At 45.8% G+C, this 22767-nt stretch overlaps 1 protein-coding gene across 1 annotated transcript in view; it reads right to left on the reverse strand.

Annotated features, from left to right (window-relative positions):
- Positions 1–506: 506 nt before the first annotated feature.
- tyw1 (tRNA-yW synthesizing protein 1 homolog) overlaps positions 507–22767 on the reverse strand; it is a gene marked incomplete at its 5' end in the record, with an annotated part of 71230 nt that continues 48969 nt past the window's right edge. Inside the window, 3 exons of the mRNA XM_080007338.1 lie at positions 507–2087; positions 10793–10960; positions 20225–20335. Coding sequence (XP_079863464.1) covers positions 1866–2087; positions 10793–10960; positions 20225–20335 — 501 coding nt within the window. The 3' untranslated portion in view covers positions 507–1865. The remainder of the gene's footprint in view (positions 2088–10792; positions 10961–20224; positions 20336–22767) is intronic.

Consider the following 22767-nt stretch of genomic DNA (forward strand, 5'->3'; position numbering starts at 1 on the left):
AAACCATTCTACTCTTCCCTTATCAGATAAGATAAAGTTACAGAAAAAATCCAAAGTTCATAGGACAGGAGCTGGATTTAAAAAGATCAATGGTATAAAGGTAGAAATCCAGATAAATATCTGCATGGTGGGCTTGGTGAAATGAAAACACTGAACTAATATTGTCATACACTTAAGCTGATACAACTATGTTTTACATACATGGTGCTACGTGAACCAATAAACCCCCCAAACAGATCAAACCGCGGGCTCCCATTGTGTTTCGTGACCTCTGACCTCCATCTCTTCCGCGCCATCCACCGTGACTCTCCACCTGCTTCACTTAGCGCCCCTCCGCCGCCGCCCTCCCAGGACAGCACAGAAACCCTTTTAACTGCCAACCTCCGAGGCTTCTGAGCGCCGCAAAATGTCAACCTCTCACTCCGTCGCCGGGGAAAAGGAAAAAAATCGAGAGCGAGGGGCACGGGAATAATTCACAAGGACCAGGCCGATCCCCGAGACAACATTTTATTACTGAGAAACACACACACACCAGCCGCTCGGTACAGGAAGTGTGGAAGGAGGGAGGGGGAAAATGCAGCATTAAGAAGATAAAACAAGGTCATTCAAAATCAAAAAACAAAAACATCTCAAGAAACATCAGATTCTTCAGTGACATCGGTAAGAGCATGACGCGGTGGTGGGGTTCAGGCGGCGAGAATAAGAAGCCGACCATCAAAAATGCACCAGAGTGAGTTTCCTCACTTTGGAGGAACAGATTTGGACTAACTATCAGAAGATGAGAGACAAAAATAATCACTAAAATCAGTGCTGACTTCTTTGGCTGTTTGGTTCCACCGACGGGGACTCGCTGAGACGCAGCATCTCTGACCCACGGGGAACCAGAGGAATAAGGCCGGATGCAAAACCTGCTCTGCACGAAAACGAGCATCACATTGAACAGTTCTTCAGGCTTCCACCCTCCTCCCTTGTGATGGACATTTATCGAGCTGAACCTCCATTCTAGGAGGGCACGTAACCACTGAACTGAATTAGAGTTCTAACTCATCCAGTCTAACATATCTGGATTCTCTATCTCGTCTAACCAGGACCATCAAGACAAGCCTCATCAAATATAAACAGACTTCTCGGGAGAAGCTTTAGTAGTCATACACGTTTCGTTTGGTAAAAACAAAACAAAAAAACACATCCGCTGTGTGGTGCACTTTAAAGTTGGCACTGGCTCAAGCTTTTATCGCTTTGTGAGTTTAGCATGTTCTTGCTGTTCTGCTGGGAATGAAGAGCAGCTCGACGTCTACGCAACACAAGCTCAGACACGTCACCCTAACCTTCTCTCTGCCAATCTCCCGCGGCTAAGCACGTGGGGGGTCGGTCCTAATAGAGCTACGACCGAAGACGGGAAGGAGGGAGAGGGAGCCGGGAGAGAATTCCGAGCGCCTTCTGGACGCTGGATCTCCGGCGAGGTGGAGGGGGATTCGGGAGCTCGACCTAAAAGGGCGTGATTCTCCTGGAGCAGCCAAGTTAAAAACAACGTCTGTGATCATAGGGAAGGTGCTTGAGCAGTATGGACGTAGTGACAAGTAGTAAAAGAACATATATACAGTATACTGTATAAAGTGACGGAGAAGGGGAATGCCAAAGGATTCGTGTGGCGTTCTTCCTGGCGAATAGAGAGGAAGAAACCTGGAAAGAAAGTGGCGTTGGGCGGGGTTCAATCTCAGAGACGGCCCTCAGGGGCCACGTGACAGGACATGGAAACAAATCAGTAACAGATCAGTAAAGATGTAGAGAAAACAACGACAAAACAAAAAAAAGCTCCATCTGTGGACATAGTTGAAGTCCCCTCTCTGCGTCCCGGGTCCCTCTCAGCATCCAGAGATGTCCCGGGTCTTGCTGCGGCGCTGGAACCGCGTGTCGTTGGGGTCGAAGCCCTGCTCCTGGGCCCCGAACAGAGCCCAGCGGGGGGTCCGGGCCGTGTAGTCCAGGGCGGAGAAGCTCCGCTGGCCCCCGCTCTCCTCGTGGGCCCGGACCAGCTCCTGGAAGCGCTCGTAGTCGATCCACGTCTGCCACTCGCCGTACACCTTGAACTGGACGGAGGCAAACACGGACACGGACGCAGAAGAAAGAAGCTCAATGAATAAGTTCTCCTCAAGGCTTTTTTGTTGAGCAAAACCTAAATACACCGCGTTCCAAATTATTATGCAAATGATATTTTTCTCAGATTTTCCTAAATAGTCGATGCAAATGACAGTCAGTATAATCTTCAAGTCATCAACCATTTGGGTATAATTTGAATGTCATTGAACAAACCTCCCAATACTAACAGTATTTTTTTCAAAAATAAAAAACTCAAAATGCACTGTTCCAAATGATTATGCACAACAGAGTTTCAAAACATTTTATAGGTTGTAAAGAAGTGAAAATGGTCATTTGTTGAATGTGCAGCATTAGGAGGTCATATTTACTGACATCAAAAGCTATTTCAATCAAAAACATCTTAACAGGCCAAGTTCCATGTTGACATAGGAGCCTTCTTTCATATCACCTTCACTATTCTTGCCTCCATTGAACGTGTGAGTTTTTGGAGATTTTCTGCTTGAATTCCTTTGCAGGACGTCAGAACAGCCTCCCAGAGCTGCTGTTTTGATGCCAACTGCCTCCACCCTCATAGATCTTTTGCTTGAGGATGCTCCAAAGGTTCTCAATAGGGTGGAGGTCAGGGGAGGATGGGGGCCACACCATGAGTTTCTCTCCTTTTATGCCCATAGCAGCCAATGACACAGAGGTATTCTTTGCAGCATGAGATGGTGCATTGTCAGGCAGGAAGATGGTTTTGCTACGGAAGGAAGGCACGGTTCTTCTTTTTGTACCATGGAAGAAAGTGCTCAGTCACAAACTCTATGTACTTTGCCGAGGTCATTTTCACACCTTCAGGGGCCCTAAAGGGGCCTCCCAGCTCTCTCCCCATGATTCCGGCCCAAAACATGACTCTGCCGCCTCCTTGCTGACCTGGCAGCCTTGTTGAGACACGGTGGCCATCCACCAAACGTCCACTACTCCATCCATCTGCACCATCCAGGGTTGCATGGCACTCATCAGTAAACAAGACTGTTTGAAAATGAGTCTTCATGTATTTCTGGCCCCCCTGCAACCATTTCTGCTTGTGAGCATTGCTTAGGGGGGGCCCAATAGTAGCTTTATGCACAACTGCAAGCCTCTGCAGGATCCTACACCTTGAGGTTGGTGGGCCTCCAGAGGCACCAGCAGCTTCAAATACCTGTTTGCTGCTTGTAACGGCATTTTAGCAGCTGCTCTCTTCATCCCATGAATCTGTCTGACAGAAACCTTCCTCATTCTGCCTTTATCTCCACCAACCCGTCTGTGCCCTGAATCAGCCACAAATCTCTTCACAGTCCGATGATCACGCTCGGGTTTTCGTGAAATATCTAATGTTTTCATACCTTGTCCAAGGCATTGCACTATTTGAGGCTTTTCAGCAGCAGAGAGATCCTTTTTCTTTCCATATTGCTTGAAACCTGTGGCTACTTCATAATGTGGAACGTCCTTCTTAAGTAGTTTTCCTTTAATTGGGCTCACCTGGCAAACTAATTATCAAAGGTGTCTGAGATTGATTCAGTGATCCAAAGAGCCCTGAGACACAATACCTTCCATGAGTTTAATTGAAAAACAAAAAATAAAATCTTTATGACACTTAAATACAATTTGCATAATAATTTGGAACGCGGTGTACAAGTTGAAAAAGTCAACATTTGTGAGGATCAAATGAGCAGGGAAAAAGGCTCCAGAATCAGCCTAAGTTATGCATCAACCACGCAGTCTCATGTAAATAATGTTTTTCCTGATAAGGTTGGATGTGGACTCTGTGTCTCTGACAGCCGCCGTGCTGTGCCCTGATGTGTGACGAAGGTCCGTACGTCATTGAAAAACGGGAGCTGAGCTTTTGGCGCAGCTCTCCTTTCATTTGAACAGAGCTCCTTCATCAAAGAATACATTAAACCCCCCCCCCCCCCCCATATAAAAGACGCCACTCATATTTGGCCGCAGGTGGGACTGGAATTGCATCTCTGACCAATTTGCATAATCAACACTGTAGACGGCAAATGGAGCCAGGATGTGTTTGGCTGAAAGGGACGGGAAGTCTCTGCGTTGTCATTTAAGAATAAACTACAGCGATTTCTTGGCTTGAAAAAATAAAAATAAAAAATCTCAAACTGTTTAAAATTGCTGAAATTGGAACAATATGGGTCCTTCAACGCTAAAAAGAAGCGCTTAGCACCCCCCCTGCGTGGCTGCCTTCAGCCCCCGCCGCCACATGCAAGGCAAAAAGGTGGAAAAAGGAAAGAAATGAAGATGAAAGTATGAAACGACTGCAAAAAATGGAATTAAATGAATTAGAAGAGAGAGAAGCCGGGGCAGCGACAGCTTGACACGAGGCCTGAACCAGTCGGTGAAACACTTGTCTCTGATCCTACCACTTAAAAACACCAATGTGTCCAAAAAAAGACTTACATCTGGCTGTTTAAGGAACTGGGAACCGTCCCAATCTCCTCCCCCACAGAGGCCAGGTATGGATTTAACCTTTTGGAGTCAAATTCTTGCTTTTCTTGGTATTATTTTTGGAGGAACAGCACAGTAGTACAGTAGACGACTCTTCTCCCCGCATGCAGTCACACTCTCTAGCTGTTGTGATTGGCGGACAGACAGGGAAATGATCCCGGTTCCCAAAGAGCGAGAGAGCGGGAGAGACACTTCCTATGTTGTATTTACAAAAAAAAAAGCACACTACCTGCTGCATGGCTAATGAACTCTGAGTGGAAACAACAAACAGCGAGGGGGGCGGGGGCACGCTATTTGTTCAGCATAGCAGCAAACAGTTTCAGTCTCTAAGCAACAAAGAGCCACCGCGCCGCCCGGAGCGTCGACAAGACTTCCCGCCGGTTTAATCGTTTGCCGAGCGCGACAGAAGGCCGAGAACGAGGAGAACATCCCAGTCTCTCTCTCACACACACACACACACACACACACACACACACACACACACACACACACACACACACACACACACACACACACACACACACACACACACACACACACACACACACACACACACACCGAGAGTGGAGACTTTTTACCATTTCTATATTATTATTACTGTTTGCCGATCGCGGTGATCAGTGTCTGTCCGTCTGTCTGTCTCACCTTCTGTCCCGAACTGCTTCGATCACACTGTAATGTGAGAGGTAGGAAGGAGCCTCCTCAAACTTGGGACAATGCCTGACGATTGGGGCGGTCAAAAAAATGTATGGATTGATAACGTCATTGGTAAAGTTCAGGTGGGTTAATGAAGACAATTAGTATAAATAAATCCAAACTTATGGACATCCCTCGGCTGCCTAAGCTGCGCTTTCAGTTTTTCTCGGGCGCTTTTATCCTGGGCTCAGCGTCTCGCGTACGTGGGTGGAGCACGGTCGGGGTGGCGGTGGGGTCGAAATTCATGAAACTTGAAGTGCCGCAAAGTGCTGAACCGTATTCCCGGATGAGCAGCAGGTTTCAACCATCATTAAGGGTAGCGGGTGGAGTTGCAGGTGGGTTTTTAAAAGCTACAGGTCGAGTCGGGCGGCTCCAGAGCTCACCCACCCATCACTAATAGCCAAACACAGGGAGTAGAACTAGAGATGAAAAGGGAGTGAGGAGGACGGAGGGTGAGGGTGGGAAGAGCCCAGGGTGATCCAGTCCTAACGATGGTAATACAACGTGTGGAGGATCTATCACCGTTCCCTATTGTGATCCTCTCTCTCTCTCTCTCTCTCTCTCTCTCTCTCTCTCTCTCTCTCTCTCTGTCATGAATACTTTTGAAGTCTTTTTTACATAAGGACTACATCAAAAGCTCCTATCGTTAAGTTGGAACGAGGATGATCAGAGGAGTGTGAAGCGATCACAGGCGCACGCACACACACACACACACACACACACACACACACACACACACACGAACGAACACATGAACGCACAGGGAACCGTCCACATTCAGGAAATCCACGCACGCAGGCACACACACACACCGTACCACATGTGTATGGACACTGTTCACATTGCACACACACACACACACACACACACACACACACACACTGCAGAGAGGCGGTGGGGCTTCCTCTAACTCTGGCATGCTTGATACACCAGTGTTATCTAACACGCTGGAGCCGGACCTTCAGGGTTTGAATAACGACGGCGCTCCCGTAGGGAAGAGCGTTAGGGCTCGGCTACAGCCCCAACCCCGCCTTCCTGGAGGAAGAATGACAGCCGGTCCAACCGCTGCCTTGTTGACGTGCGTCCTGAGCTGAGAAAGACACCAGGACCATGCAGTCTGGCAGAGCAGCACACGTTTTATTTTTTGGGGGGCGGGCGGCACTAAGCGGCACAGGGACGAGTGTCTTTGTCTGAACAGTCAGAACTTTTTTGGTGGACCGGACTCTTTAAACATCTGCTCAGCCCGGTTTCTGCCTGGTCTCTTCAGAGAACACATTCAAGACACATGCAATTTTTTATCACAGCTTGATGGAAGGCGTTTGTCTGTGTGTATCAGTAAATAATTACGAAATCCCTTCTGATCACCTTGGAATGACTTCATCTACCCTAAAACCGAGTACCCAACAAAAAGCTTTTTCTTTTCAGTCGGCGTTGTTATGATATACAGTAGTTAAATGTTCAAGATGTCGATCAACAAGAGCTAATACTGCAATCTGTGTGAGAGACATACAGAATGAAATAATGAAAGGAAAAAAGAAAGAGAGGTAAATAAAGATGTATGTTGTGTGTGTGTGTGTGTGTGTGTGTGTGTGTGTGTGTGTGTGTGTGTGTGTGTGTGTGTGTGTGTGTGTGTGTGTGTGTGTGTGCAAAGCAACAGACCCACTCAACAGTAGTTGCGTGGGTGTAAATGCCTTAATATTTTTTTTTAAGCTGCATCACAAATAGCCGCCGTTACAGACCAAGGAATTTGCGGCGGCGATAGAAAATTTAAGGGATAAGAAAAGGCAAGAGACAGGTTGCAAAGAGAGGGAAGTGAGAGAGAGAGAGAGAGAGAGCGAGAGAGAGAGAGAGGTGGTAATCAATGCAGTGAAGTAATGACTACGGCCTTGCAATCTGGCTCCCTTGTGAGAAATCAAGAAGAATTTAGTAAACAATTGCCTCTTTTTGTCTCATTAAATGTGTGAAATTTGTGCAAATGATCGTCACCCTGCAGAGATTCTGCTGTATTTTCTAAAAGGTTTTACGTTGTGTGCACATGCACACTGCATACAATTATAGGGTTGCTTCCACATGTCAAAGAATTAAAGTTTAAGATAAATCCCGGGGGAAACTCAGGAAAAAAAACCCAGGACTGATGCTGGCGGCAGACATGCAATGTGCCAATTTTACTCATCGGGAGCCGTTAGGGATGCAGTGTCCTGCTCAGGGGCACTTGGGCTGGAGCGTGCTACTAATAGAGCCGGGTTGGAACATGCCATCCTTTGACTGATCCAAATGAGTCGCTCGAGCGCCACACGGCTGCCCAATTAGGAGCTCCAGTGGCATTTTCCACCATCACCTATTAGAAGCAGTTTGTGGTGAAGAATAACAGCCCTTTGTCCTTTCCAATTGGCGATGAGGGTTGTGGAGGAAAAAAACAAAACGTTTAGGTACCCCCTTCTTAAACGTCTGTAAAGGCTCGTCCTATAGAGGCTCGTGCCACGCGGGAAGCCATACAGCGGGCGCTACCGATTCTATCGGAGACTGGAAGAGACAGAAGTGACCCCCGTCAGAGTGGCGTCTATTAAGACCGCACATCGCGTCGGACCACAGCACGGAACCCAAACACCGACTCCAGCTCTAGAGCCGACGGTCAAGGGCGGGGACAGGGGTGTCTCACCTGACGCGCATGTCTTTCCGGTCGGGAGGAAAACAATGTCAACTCCATGCAGAAAGGCCCCCCACGGGTCCTTAGCCAGAACCTCATTGCTGTGAGCCAGCAGTGCTCACCACTGAGCCATCCGTGGGACGCTGTATGGGGCACACAACGATTCTCTCAATGTGTTTGCAGCGACACACAGGAGCGAGAACCTCTGGCTCCCTCGCTGCGTGTTGACGTCACGAAAGCTCACGTATGCGAGGTTGCGAGGAAAGCGCCTGACATTATTGTCTTTTCTCGCCACATTTTTTGAAAGCAGCGCCCACGGTGCACTCCAGCCACCGCCAGTGGAGTTATTATACAGCATACAGCGTCACACAGCAATAGACATGTCAGTGAGATCGGCCACTCAGGGTTCGGTGTTATCCTCCATGTTCTTGGTTGGGAACAGAAGAAAATTGATCGGTTGGCTCGACCTTTAGGCCAATAAAAGTGGTCACATAAAGAGGTGTGTGTGTGTGTGTGTGTGTGTGTGTGTGTGTGTGTGTGTGTGTGTGTGTAGCGGCGGGAGGCATTTGAGCCTTAAAGAGTTCCACTCATGGTCATATTACTGTAGTTGTAATGACATGACTTACAGCTTTAGAATGGAAAGCCATTTGTATTGACCTACATTCAGCAGAACTAACTTCTTGGCTTCCGTTTACGATTTGAATCTGTGCGTACACACTGTGTTGATTCGGATCATTCATTCAATGAGCCGAATTAAACTCTCCCGAGCATCTGATGAAAAGCTGAGTTTATCAATGGGGAACACCCATGGTGTCAGTATGATGACATCACTAGAGCTCGCTCCCTCTCTCTCTCTCTCGCTCCCTCTCTCCCTCTCTTTCTCTCTCTCTCTCACATTTACTGCCCTCTCATTCCAGGAAGAGACTATGGAGGAAAAGTGAATGGTCCTCAATTACAGTTCAACATGGAAACCATATTCCGCGAAATACCCTACAGAGGAGGTTTAATTTGGGCTTTTAGAGCATGAAAACTTTCTTTTATCTGTACCGCGGTACTTCATGTCCGTGCGTGTTTGGATGTATGTTATTTGGGGTGGAGGTGGTCTGGAGTGGTTTTCTACTGCGCCAGAGCGGAGCCCGCAATTAATCATCATTCATTAATTATTGAAGGGGGTTTCGCCTTGGAATATGGCAACGATACCTACCAGGGGGCGGTGTGCGCATGGTGATGATCACCACATTTATAGTTTTGTAGCTCACCCTCATTAAAGGAATGCAGACACTGAAGGATAATAAACTACAGAGGAAGGCAAAGTGTGTGCACCTATGGGGAACAAATGCTGGATGCATTATCTGGGTAGGCGAGGCGTGCGCGCACACACACACACACACACACACACACACACACACACACACACACACACACACACACACACACACACACACACACACACACACACACACACACACACACACACACACACACACACACACACACACACACACCTCCATTGTTGAGGTTATGTAGAACAGTATCTATATTTAACTGTTTCATATTAAACGGTCGAATAAAGAGGACAGTGAATTAATTAATCACAGAAAGAACGACCGGATGGATGAATGGAGAGATCAGCGAGAAAATAAATGAATGACTGTGTGGATGAACGGAGAGACCAAAGAGAAATTGAACAAGTGAATAAATAAAGAGATGAATGGATGTGTGAGTGAGTGAGGAGTCGCCGGCCATCGCAGCTCAAATCAGACGGCAAAGCGTTGAATATTTATAACTCCAAGCTGCTGCGAGCTGCGGTGAAAAAAGATCACGGCCAGCTAATTACATCCACACAGCGGGACTCCAGATGTTGGGGAGTCTCTGTGACGGTGTGAATTTTTTATTATACTAGCGGCATTCATGTGCAATGTATTAAAGCGGCCTTGGCCGATCTGAAACAGCGATATCTGAAAGATCTCCAGACTCTTCTCCGGGGCTAGGACATCGCCTTGACGAGGTAAAACGCTGTTCTGGGAATAGGCAAAATAATTGTTGATTCATTACTTGCACTGCACTATAACTTTTATGCATTCTTAATGCATTCTATGTCCTTTTGTGTTTTCTTTGCACTTTGACTTAATGGTTTTTATGTTTTATGTAAAAGCAATTTGAATTGCCTTGCTGTTGAAATGTCCTATATAAATAAACTTGCCTTGCCTTACCGTGGTGAAAAGCAACATATAACTGCGGTACTGCAGTTAACCGACTGGGGCATTGCATTGCAATAACAGGATAAAACAGAATCTTACAAAAATGCACAGGCATAACTTTTCAATGAGGAATTATAAACAAGGGGAATCAAAATGTATTTTTATATGTGTGAATTGCCGCGGACACAAGAGCAGAGAGCCGTGCCCCGTTCATATTGGCAGTGAACAGCCGAATCCGAAATCGATAACATTCTGAGTCTGGTACAGCCCGAGAAATGATTAATAATAATTAAACAAACGGGAGCGGACTCAGCGGAGCAACTGAAGAGTTTCTCCAGAAGCCCTTGAACATAGGAGGGAAGACAGTCAACGAGGATAACTCAACAATGATTCACTCAACGATGATGTTTATATTTTGTATCCGCCTGTAACTTTCACCAGCAGAAAAATGAAAAAAAATAATAATAAAAAAAAAAAAAATATATATATATATATATATATATATATATATATATATATACATATATACACATATATATATATATATATATATATATATATATATATACTCTTATATATACTATTTGCGTTAATGAGCTCATGTGATGTCATGTAATCAGCGGTATTGCGGTTACCGTCGCGGCCCTATTGCAACACCAGCGCTTCCTACCTTGGTGTGCGCCACAAGCAGACAGTTGGAGTGCTCGTGTTCGCAGGCGATCTCGTACTGAGGCAGCATGTCAGCGAGCTGCTGGACGAAGGAGACCACCTCCTGATGCCACGGGACGTTGGCCATGGTCAGGCTGCTGGCGCCGCTGTCCCCGCAGTACGTCACTCCCTGCAGATGCAACGGAAAGAGGGAAGGGTCATAAAACAAGTATCGTTCTTTTCCACCTACCTCTCCATTTAATACTTCACTTAAATCTTAGGCAAGACCACTCAAGTGCAGAGTTGTGTTGGAACACTTCAAGAGACCTGTGTGTGTGTGTGTGTGTGTGTGTGTGTGTGTGTGTGTACATATGCATTTTCACACCAAAAGACATAAAACAGGCTACCATATTTTCTCGAATCTTTGCATCGACACAGGCGCGCACACGCACGCACGCACGCCTTTGTACTGTAATACCCTCGGCGTCCCAGTCCCGACTGTGTTCTCATGCCCAGATAAACGCTGTGGATTTACGGTGCCCATCTACGCTGCCTCTCACACTATCTAATCATACGGTATGTTTGATTTAAAGGGGAAGGATAACAGGGCGCTGTTATGACAGCGCATCAATCAATTGTTCACCTCCTGTCCTGCTGACAGGAGGTGAACATGTGGTCGCCAACAGAGTGTTGACTCCGCAGAGAATTGGCCCCTGCGAGTCGCACAGCGGCGGCTGATCCCGGAGTGACCCTGGCGTTAACACGGTGGCAATGACTGGTGGGGCAGACTATGGACTTGACACCGGTGTCATATTACCTCTGACCCACGGAGCTAGTGACAAGCTCCTCGTGATAACATATCCCCAAACAGGAAGCGCTGTGGCCAGATCGAGCTGCAGGGGGCAGACGTTGTGGCCTACATGCACTTAAAGGTCCCAAGTTGTTCGATTCTAGATGTTTCAGTTGTTTGGTCTGAAGGATCCCAGTAATATCTAATCTGTCAAATATGCCATTTAACCAGAGTACTTTCTGAACAAATCTGCATAATAATTAAGGAAGAGGGATTTCTTCTTTTTTAAAGGGGGGCTATTATGTAAAACTCACTTTTCAGTGCTTGTGCACATACTGTACATTTGGGTCTCCGATGGGCTGACTAACACACAAACTGCAAAATAAGACGACCCAGTCAGTCTTTTGTGAGCGTCTTGTTTAGGAAAAGGTGGTGAAACAAGGAGTTCAGATTTCCTACATCCAGTCAGGCTGGGAACCAGACGCATCTGCAGCTCAGGTTTCATTTGCTCTGCAGAGTACGTCTGGCCACCCTCCCATTCAAACAGATCTCCACCCGTCCTCACCAGGGTCGGGTCAATCACAGCCGTTTATCTGATACGGGCTGGGGTTGAAAACTGAAGAAGATGGAAATGTAAGTATTAAAAAGAGATTCTGCTTTGTGTTTCTTTCTAAAAAAAAAAAAAAAGTATGCGGTAGACTGCTGGTTGTGGTACCGCTGTGCGTTTCTGCAAACAAAACCAATAAAAATAGTGTGTTTTTATTGTAGATGCATTTATTTTATTTTATTTTCTGACGTTTATAGAAAACAAAAAATCCCTGTGTGCAATGTCCCCGTGCGGTGTCTGCAATGAAAGTCAGAATGAAATGAGGCCTTGTAGATCTAATATGAGTGGATATTCAGAAACTGGTTTGCTTGTTTCTCACCTCAAATTTGTTCAGAAACAAATTTTGGTGGACTGATAAGGTGAAATCAGTGAATGTTTACGGACAACGAACCCAGAAGTAATGCTCAAACCCCACTGGCTCACAGACTAATGGGCGTTAGGAGGATGGCTCCACCCACTGAAACAGCCCATCCTTGAACAGGAGGGTTTAGAGGCATGTAAGAATGGTGAGAATGCAAAATCTGAGTGGTATTTTCAGCAACATTTTTCAACAATCATCTCTTTGAGACCTCAGAGACTTATATTGTTGAAAAAGAGCACAATAGGTCCCCTTTAAGAATGGAGGGAACATCAACAAAGCCCAGACCTTCTAGCTCGCGGAGGACGGTATCTTACGCACACTGCCAGAAATGCTCCACATGAAATGCTTTCTGTTAAAAATGCAGAATCAGAATGTAATTTCCCAGCCCAGTACATGACTCTGGTGATTGGTGCATTAAGTACAATGTACAAAAGCATAACAGAATTCAGCTAAACTAAAATGTAGAAGTAAAGAACGGACATCCACATCAATAATTCTATGTCTAATATGTCTCAACCAAGAGGAGAGCACATAATGGACGAGTGATGCAAAGCAATGGACAAGTAGTATTTATTCACAGGTAAGGTAGTTAGAGCTATTGAGTTTTAAGTGGTAGCCATGAGATTATTTTGATGAAAAAAAAATCCCATTTTTGATACTTTGTAAAGCTGCCACTTTACAAGAAAGGTCGATTCAATGTATTTGAATTATTAATATGCTCCTCCATACACCGTTTCCAGTGTTGGTCACGGGATCCATCTTTCCAAGCAGGAATGGAACTGAGCCAGTCGATATGGATGAACGTGCACAAAAAAACTCCGAACAAACATCCCAACCACCTCAAGTGACCCAGAAAATGAAATCAAAACTGAGAAGACAAACTTGGGGGGGAGGGGGAACCACCATCTTGGAGCGAAGATGAGGGTGAACCTGGATGTTGAAAAAGTGAAATGTTGCGCTTTCGAATGGACTTCTGGGACCTGCAGTGTAATGCACCCAACACAAGATGATCTGATGGATTTGCGCTTTAATTCCAGGCGTCTAACTGATAAGTGATAAGCTGGTAATCGGGTTAAACCCTGTAGGTCGTGTCAGAGCGGAAGCATCTGAACTGCACGGATCGGCCGGAACGATTAGCGGTTCACAGTTGGGCGAAGGGAGAGCGCCGGGTCGGATGCAGCCGTGCGAGTGCGCCGTGACTTAGACCGTATGCGACTGCTTGGGAATTCACCCCCCCCCCCCCCTGAAAAGAATAAGCAACTCGGGAGCGGCCGGAGCACCGTGCGGGGCGGGGCGGGGGAGCCGGACGGAATTAATGAAGAGTCTGTGTGTTATCGGCATCGCCTGGGGGAATGCTGAATAAAGATTGACTACCTGGGGCTCTGTATGAATCACCGTGAAGGGACGACGAATGGGAAAAGGGAAAGGTAAGGAGGGCTGGGATGAAATACTGAGTATATGAGAGTTTTGGGTTGGTCGGGGTGGGGGGGGCCGGAAGAAGAAATAACCTGTCGGTCTTTCGGAAATTCTCCACCAAAGTGTGATTGCTGCTTCCACCAAATGGGCCTGGACTTGTTTTCTTCTTTTTTTTTTTCCCGACCTCAAGGAAAACCGTGGTGACAGTGTTCAAAGCTCCTTCGATATATTGTATCTGTGCATTATTTATAATGTATAGCCATGTTGGCGTCCGTGCGGGCAATCACATTTATTTCAGTGCATCTAGCCCGGCGCTGCCGCTCAGGAATCCATTCCCACCTTGGGGGAAACGGGAATCGCTTATTGGAAGCAGCAAAGACCGTAAATCAGGCACAAGCGATAACGGGAGCGTGCCATTGGTGGATTGTGCAGCAGGGTTTGTGGTGCTATAGAGACGGAAAGATGGACTAATAACTCATGTGTAAGTAATCAAAGTTCAGGATGACGATGGCGATGCGCGCGCGCACTCTGACGCACACGCACACAAACACACACACACACCATCTCATATTTATAATATCTGCTTAGAATAATCGTGAATAAAAATTGCAAACCCAAAACTTAAACAGGCATTTTTATTTTATTCTTCATTTTAAATATTGTTTTCATGCTTTTTTGTGCGTTATTTAAAACACACACACACACACACACACACACACACACACACACACACACACACACACACACACACACACACACACACACACACACACACACACACACACACACACACACACACACACACACACACACACACACACACCACCTATGTTTTGAAGGTGTTTTCAGGAAGTTATTTCATTAAGTTTGGTAATTGTTGTGTTTTACTGCTCCCTGGGTTCTACTTTGGGACACAGTCCTCTTTTTTCTGTTGAGAAATTGGCATCGGAACAATAGAATATCATTTTCAACAGGAAGCGGTTATTGGCATTAATGTGTTTACAGCATATATTTTGTTTTTCATGTTAATTATTTAGAATTATTTCCAAACAAAATGCCCAATATTTTTGGTAGCTATAAAAAAACCAAAGCCGTTAAGAAAATTAATTCACAGCATATATTCTGAATTTAAACACGAGACCCACAGCAGTCAATACCAGTGTGGAACAAATGGAGGAGCCACGCAGACGGAACACGAGTCTCCATTTTCTTCTTCTCTGTCAAGATGGAGCACACAGTCCGGCCACTCGGGTACGATACTGCGTCGAGATTTCGCAAGAATTGTGCACAAGAAATTACACATTGACCGATTCGCTGGAAATGTGCAGGAATGCAGAGGCCGATGCCCCTGTGCCCAAAAAAAAATCTATCACTAGTACAACTAATAAATAAATAACAAAAAAAAACAAACCCAAACAAAACATCAAACCATATACTGTACCCACAAAAAGAAACCGAAATGTGAAGCGCTGGAATCTGAGCCGTGGCAGCCGTGGACCTCGAGCACTCATACACCTGCCTCTTATCCGCCGACGGCATCCCATCATTCAGCCACCAGCGCTAATTTGAGAGCGGGCTCGGGGCGTTCTATCATTCTGTCGCCGGGCCATTGTGGGACTCGCTAATTGCAGGGTTTATGACGGGGGAGTCGATAGCGCTCCCAAAGCTAAGCTGCCGCAGGGCAACAGCAATGCCCATAGGTGGGAGGACAGAGAGAGAGAGAGGGAGAGAGAGAGGGAGAGGGAGAGAGAGAGAGAGAGAGAGGGAAGAAAAGGCGCAACCCTGGACAGCGGCCCCCCCCTGCATGAATAAAAAGTGTTCAATAATTGAGTGAGCGGGAAACAGAGGCAGTTTCCCTTCGATTTCCTCTGCTCTGAAGGTCAGAGCGCCGAGAGGAAATAGAAAAAAAAAAAAAAAATGCAGCCGCTACATTTGACCTCAATAGTTAACTCCGCTTAACAAAACGCTGAAATCTTTGTCGTTCATCATCATCATCATCATCATCAAATATCAGAGGCATTCTTATGCTTTACTGGATGGAAATATATTTCTGTGTGCCCGTGCAACAGTTGCCGCTGAAGTTTCTGTGTGTACGTGCTTGCTCGCGGTCGCCTTTGATTTTCATGGTATTTAATGTTTACATGTCCGGGCTGACGCTTGCTGCCGTGCCGTGTTATCGCCCTGCTCCATGTGATATAATGAAGTGGCATTTAGCGAGGCAATCGATACGCAGTCCCGCCAGAGGCCTTTAATAGAAAGACCCACCAGGCCAGCCTCAAAGGACGGCGGCCGCGGAGGGGACGCGGGCGGCTCCTCTCCTCTTATTACGAAGGGAGACGGATACATCTCGGCTTAGGCAAAGCAGGGGAGGACTTAAACAGCTGTAAAATACCAGATGTGGGTGAGTAACATTAGGTGAACGTGGTTAGATGAGAGAGAGAGATGGAGGGAGCGAGCGAGAGAGAGAGAGGCATATTTTAGGTGTGTGGGTGGAAGTGGTGGTAGCTGAAATGCATTACAGACAAGAAAGAAAAAAAAATTGACCTGACATTTACAACTAACAGCAACTACACCTCCGTGCAACAGGTAGAAACTACGGAGAGAGTGCCAGCAAGATGGAGGAGGCGAGGGAGAGACCAGAGGGAGACAGAGTGGAATGGCCAACGATGCACCGCGTGGTCCTGGCCTCGCCCAGCGCGCGTCACCGCATGAGTCAAAAGATCAACGTCTTGTCGGACGAGCTGCGCCGCCATAGAGCCGCTCCGCTTCCTTTCAGCCCGTTGCGGGTTGATGACATCACTGCACAGAAGCCTCACTGGCGTCCTCGCAATGCATTGTGGGATACGTTTGCCAGTGCAGTGTGAAGTGTTTCCACACTACGGTATTTCACCAGATGTGTCATCTAAATGATTGGCTTGGGTCGTGTGACTGCCACTGCGTTGGACTACTGTGCCTCCCGACATGACTGACTGCGCTGGACTGTTAAAAACAAACCCCTTGAACTTAAAAATCCTGTGTGAATACAGAGCCATTGGAAAGGGGAGGATTTAATATTCTCAGGGGCAAATTCACTATGAATGGATGTCGGCCGCTGATAGCACTATGAGTCGCGCAGAGATTGTGTCCATTATCTGCACCATCTCAATGTCAGATTCACAAAAGATATTGTGCTAATGATATGACAGAGGGAACACGACCGTAGGGTTTTGCAGCTGGGTGCAATTTATGGGGGGGGTATTAATGGCTGACACAAGATTCATGGGGCTTATTTTTGTTTTGTTTAAAATACATATATGTACAGGGTGTATATATATATATTGTGGTGGACCAAGGGGGCGTGGCCAAGCCGCCCTGCAGACAGGCGGTGCAGTCTCCCATCCCGGGGCCACTCAGCTGCTGGGGATCAGGCGAATCAGCAGAGGGACTCCGCTGATTCGCCTGATCCCCAAAAACAGGAAGGTATAACTGTGTGTGTGTCCCCGCAGTAGGATGGGCGTGTAGGCAAACCAGCCGGAGGGACACGAACCAGTACGGACGGCTGGAGATACCTGGATATCCCAGAACTATTTATATATATATATATATATATATATGGGCCTGCGAGCCCGCAGTTTCTTTTTCGGCCAACAAACCATCTATTGTTCGAGAGCCTTGTGAATAAACAGGGCAACTGCCGCTGTTTCGCCTCTGCCTGCCTCCTCTTCCTCATTCCCGGGCCCTGAGCCAGAACGATCGTTCACAATATATATATATATATATATATATATACTCATTTATTTATTAATCCTTCTTGGGGAAATGAGTCCTCTGCATTTGACCCATCCTGTACCTAGAAGCAGTGGGCAGCTGCAGCCGCAGCCGCAGTGTCCGGGGACCAACTCCAGCTCCTCTGCCGGTGCTTTGTTCAGGGGCACCGGCAGGCGTATTCACCCCTTACACACGTCTTTTTTTAGGAAAAGGGGTAAAATAAATACATCTGAAATAACAAAAACAGACTGTTATGCGTTTGTTTTATTTGCAGAAACGGGCACGCGCAGCAGAGCGTCATGGACAGTCTCCATTACGCATTCACACTGCTGTACACTTTCCTGTTTAGCTGTTACCCACAACCCCCCAAGGGACACAGGGAAACCCCTATAACGTCAGGGCGTAACGGGTTTCTATGTCTTTGTGTGTGTGTGTGTGTGTGTGTGTGTGTGTGTGTGTGTGTGTGTGTGTGGGTGTGTGTGCGTGCGCCTTCCCCCTTGTTAGCGGTGCATTTCACCGTTTGCAGGTGCTTTGTGAAGTGAGATGGCGGTTTGGCGGTTTAGCGGCTGGGGGTTGGGGGGTATAAACACATTACACCGTTTAGCCTAGAGATTATAAAGTTATAGAAAATGATATTCAAGCAAATCATAACTCCATAAACCTTCAAGTTAAACTCACCTTGAGCTAAACTTCTCCTTACAACGTTCAAAACCTAAATGTGCAATTTGTTACCATGAAACCATCACGTGCAGCAAGGCTCCCAGGGGCCACACCATCGTGGGAATTACTCGACTGTGTGGATGTGCCGTACAAGTGACTTGTTAAGTTAATTAACTCGCTCATCACAGAAAAATGCTGTCCACATGAATCTCAGAGGGCTGGAATCGCTGTAAGAGTAGTTTGGGTGTCAGTGTTTGGCACGGGGTGCGTGGGGATGTCGTTAATAAGACATTCCAGTCAGTCAACGAGGAAACTGCTTTTTCATCCCTGTCAGATGGTGCTTCGTTGGAGACTTCAAGGCCGAGACACCAACAATTTGGCTTTTCATCAACTGGGCAGGAAAGCAGCCTCGATGCATAAATTAGGTTGCAGATTTACTTACTGTATCTTGTGATTGATGCATTGTTGCCTCATTCAATGACATTTTAATGGAAAGTGTCTTTGGATTTTGAGAAAAGTGATATACAAATAAGAGGGATTATCATCATTATTATTATTATTATTATTATTATTATTATTATTACGTATTAGTCCTTGCAGAGAAAATAGATAAAAACACTATTAATAATATTGCATGATCATCATCATGAACATGATCTGGCTTTGAGTGACCACAATATCACACTCGCTTTGGTATCCCATTTAGGCCTCGGACCATTTTGCAGAGTGTGGTGTTGGAGCAGATGCCCAAAAAGCAGTATCTGTGTATCCGTATTGCAGACAATCTGCATACGCAATATTTACAATATACATAGACATGGTTGTACATCATATCCAGAAACCTGATGCAATTTGAAAAAATAAATCACAAACTTGAGAAAGATATTTAAGTATCAAGGATTGGTAGATAAATTGCAAAGAGAGCAAAATAAAGTTAATTAACTTTGTAAATGAAGGTAGCTTTGGTAATGCTGCATTGTCAGGCAAATTCTGAGTTCAAGGCCCTTGCCATTAAAATGCTGTATAAGCTCATTTTTTTCCATTGAATTGGAAACGAGAGCACAGCATATACACCAAATTCTTTATATATATATATATATATATATATATATATATATATATAGGCGGAAGCTTCATAAAGTGAAACGGATCCGACTTTCAACCAGCAGAAGATGATGAGCTACGGTTTTGTCAGGAACGGCTGTTTAAAAAAAATCTGGCTGTAAACAGTTTGCTTATTTGTTCTTGGCAAACACATTAACGAGGAGCAAATGAGATGGGCTTCCCCATTATTAGTCCACCTCCCTTCAGACACACATCACAGCTCAGAACAGACAAACACAAAATGAGCCAGAGAGAGAGAGAGAGACAGAGAGATAGATAGATAGATAGATAGATAGATAGATAGATAGACAGAGAGATAGATAGATAGATAGATAGATAGATAGATAGATAGATAGATAGATAGATAGATAGATAGATAGATAGATAGATAGATAGATAGATAGATAGATAGATAGATAGATAGATAGATAGATAGATAGATAGATAGATAGATAGATAGACAGAGAGATAGACAGATAGATAGATAGATAGATAGATAGATAGATAGACAGAGAGAGAGATAGATAGATAGATAGATAGATAGATAGATAGATAGATAGAGAGAGAGAGAGAGAGAGAGAGAGAGAGAGAGAGACAGCAGGAATGACTGAGTTGAAAACAAACCCCAGTGGAGGGGGGAAAAAACGATCAAGCACATGGTAATAGTCATGAAAAAGAGGAATAAAACAGGGGTAAATGAACAGATAAATGAACAGAGAAAGTTAAAAAGGAGGGAAAGAGACGGAACATGCTTGGCGATGAGCCCCACCTTGACCTCGATGAAGTCCGGCTGGCCCAATGCGATGAGCTCGGAGTAGGCCTGGAGCTCCTCCACATTCCAGGCCTTCACCAGGGTCAGCCTGTACACGGTCCTCTGCCTCTGGGGGCACAAAGGGGAGGAGGAGGAGGAGGAGGTGGAGGAGGAGGAGGAGGAGGAGGAGGAGAGGGTTTGTATGGGGATGAGGAATGAAAGCAAGGAGAAGACCAAGGAAAGGCATTAAGTCAGGAAAAGAACAAAAAGCAGAAATATAATAATCTCCATCTCAGTTGCATCTCAGTTCAACACAGTTCAGCTGTCGAGAGATTCTCAGAGAAGACTGAGTAGAGAACATAATCCTCCGTAGAAAAGCAGAATGCTGCCGTTCCTAAAACTTTCAGACTAGTACTGGGCGACAGGAATATGAAAAAAACCCAAAACTGCAGTTGTGCCCAGGAGCAAGCCTGTGAACGTCTAACTCAGGGGTTTTCAAGCTTTTTTGGCCCCATGACCGCGCCCTAAGGTCCTAAGAGCTTCACGACAACTGCCATTACAGAGTGTGACAAATAAGATTTATTTTTGTTGAATTTTACTTTTTTGGAGCACCACTAATTTCACACGTTACAATTCACATTTAGCCTGACAAGCAACAGATTAAGGCGAAATAAGAATTTTTCTGACGGCACTTTTCACACCGACATGTGCATTGGCCCCAGCCCCTAAATGGATTACATAGAAATGATGATATATTTATTATATATACTTCTATATTATATATTATATTAAACTAACTATTGAACTCACTTACCTTTAACTTTTATTTCATTAAAAATACATGCTCACATGGCCGGCTCCCCAGTGTGAACGCGGCTGCTTCGACTCTGTGTGACTGGGAGCGTGAAGCAGGATGGTGTCGGACCAACGCCAGCTCAGCCCAATTTCCCTGTGATGGCGAAAGCTGACACATCTAGAAGAAGGCGACGCTTTCTCAGTGCGACACCGGGCAATCAGCACGAAGGAGCAGGAGTACGAACAGAGCGCACACTCCAAGAATGGACCACGAAGAGAACGGAGGACGCGGGGCAGGAGGATTTCAGTCAGGTATAGGGTGTATTTATAGTATCGTGCACTTTCTTTGGTTCGAATGGAAGGTAATCTATGGACTTGATCCTCCCAGCTCAGCAGGGAAGTGGATAATTGGGCGGAGGCAAGCAGGGCGGCGAGGTATTTCAAGCCGCCTCCACTCCAAATCTGACAGCGAGCCCCGACTTCATCCATCCCCCCATCTCTCCACGTCGTCCGGCCCACCACCGCGGGATGCATGGAGGGCAGGTGGAGGGAGAGGAGGAGGACCGTGGAGTGTGCAGCGTGGATTTAGAGGCAGAGCCACCGTGAATGGGAGCCGTGGGGAATAGGGGGGTGAAGGAGAAAGGAATATATATATATATATATAAAAATATAAAGGTGCAGAGGGGGTGGTTTGGCTTGCTCAGAGCTGCTGCATGGGTAATCGTTTATTTTTTGAGAACTGAGGGAAGGCTCAGACACAAGCCTCTATAAATGGAATTTGGTTTCAATACAGGGGCACACATACACAAACAAAGGTGCATTCACACCACCCTTCTCTCAGTATCCCTGACATTTATTAACCGTCCTATAATATTACTATAAGATTATTATGACTACTCAGTACACAGACACATGCAAGGATAATCAGATAAATGTTCTTGGACTAAATGTCTATCTGCGCTGTACATGTGCCAATGTGCCTGCCGTGTGATAGAAGGCGTGGTCTCTAACAAAAGTCCCTTGTTACCTTCATCTTCTTACATCTATACCCAATTATGCCTTTCAGACTGTGTTTATGTTTACAACGGTGAGGATCGCTACATAAGTACAGTACTGTTGTTACCGTTGTACTGTTTCCACAACCACAAATTAGAAACAAGCATAAAGAAAATCATAAAACAAGATTTAGACACAATTAAATCACCAGATCCCCAATTTCCAGGAGATGACAAAACAACAACTACAAAACAAATCGCCTGTTTAAATTTTATTTTATTTTTCTCGATTGTGTTGAAACTACAAAATGTACAGTGCCTATATAGCTGGCAGGGGAATGAATTGAGCTTTGGCTAAATCGCCTCAGAGCAGTGCACGTGACCCAGCTAGCTGGCCAGCCCTAGTTAAACTATACTATATAATGTATGTGTGATTCAGACCACAGCTCCATGTCTTGATATGCAGCTTTGCGAGCTGTCAGAACAACCCCAGCAGTGGCAAGCAGTACGTTGGAGAATTTTGAGGTCGTTTTGTGTGTGTTTCAGCATATTGAGTCATTTAGTTAAGCACCAAGGCTAAAACCGACTCCCATTCAGTGTCGCTGCATTTACAGGGACTACGGATCAGTTGCTCCAAGCCATCACTGCACTGTAATTGTCCTTGCAAGGTGTCAAGATCTAGGCCTTAAAAGAGGAAAAAACCCACGCAATGGCTGTGACCACACATTCATCCCGATAACTGCATTTATCCGCAGAAAAACTGCTAGGACC

Source organism: Zeus faber, assembly GCF_960531495.2.
Source record: "Zeus faber genome assembly, chromosome: 9".
In the NCBI taxonomy this organism is placed as follows: Eukaryota; Metazoa; Chordata; class Actinopteri; order Zeiformes; family Zeidae; genus Zeus; species Zeus faber.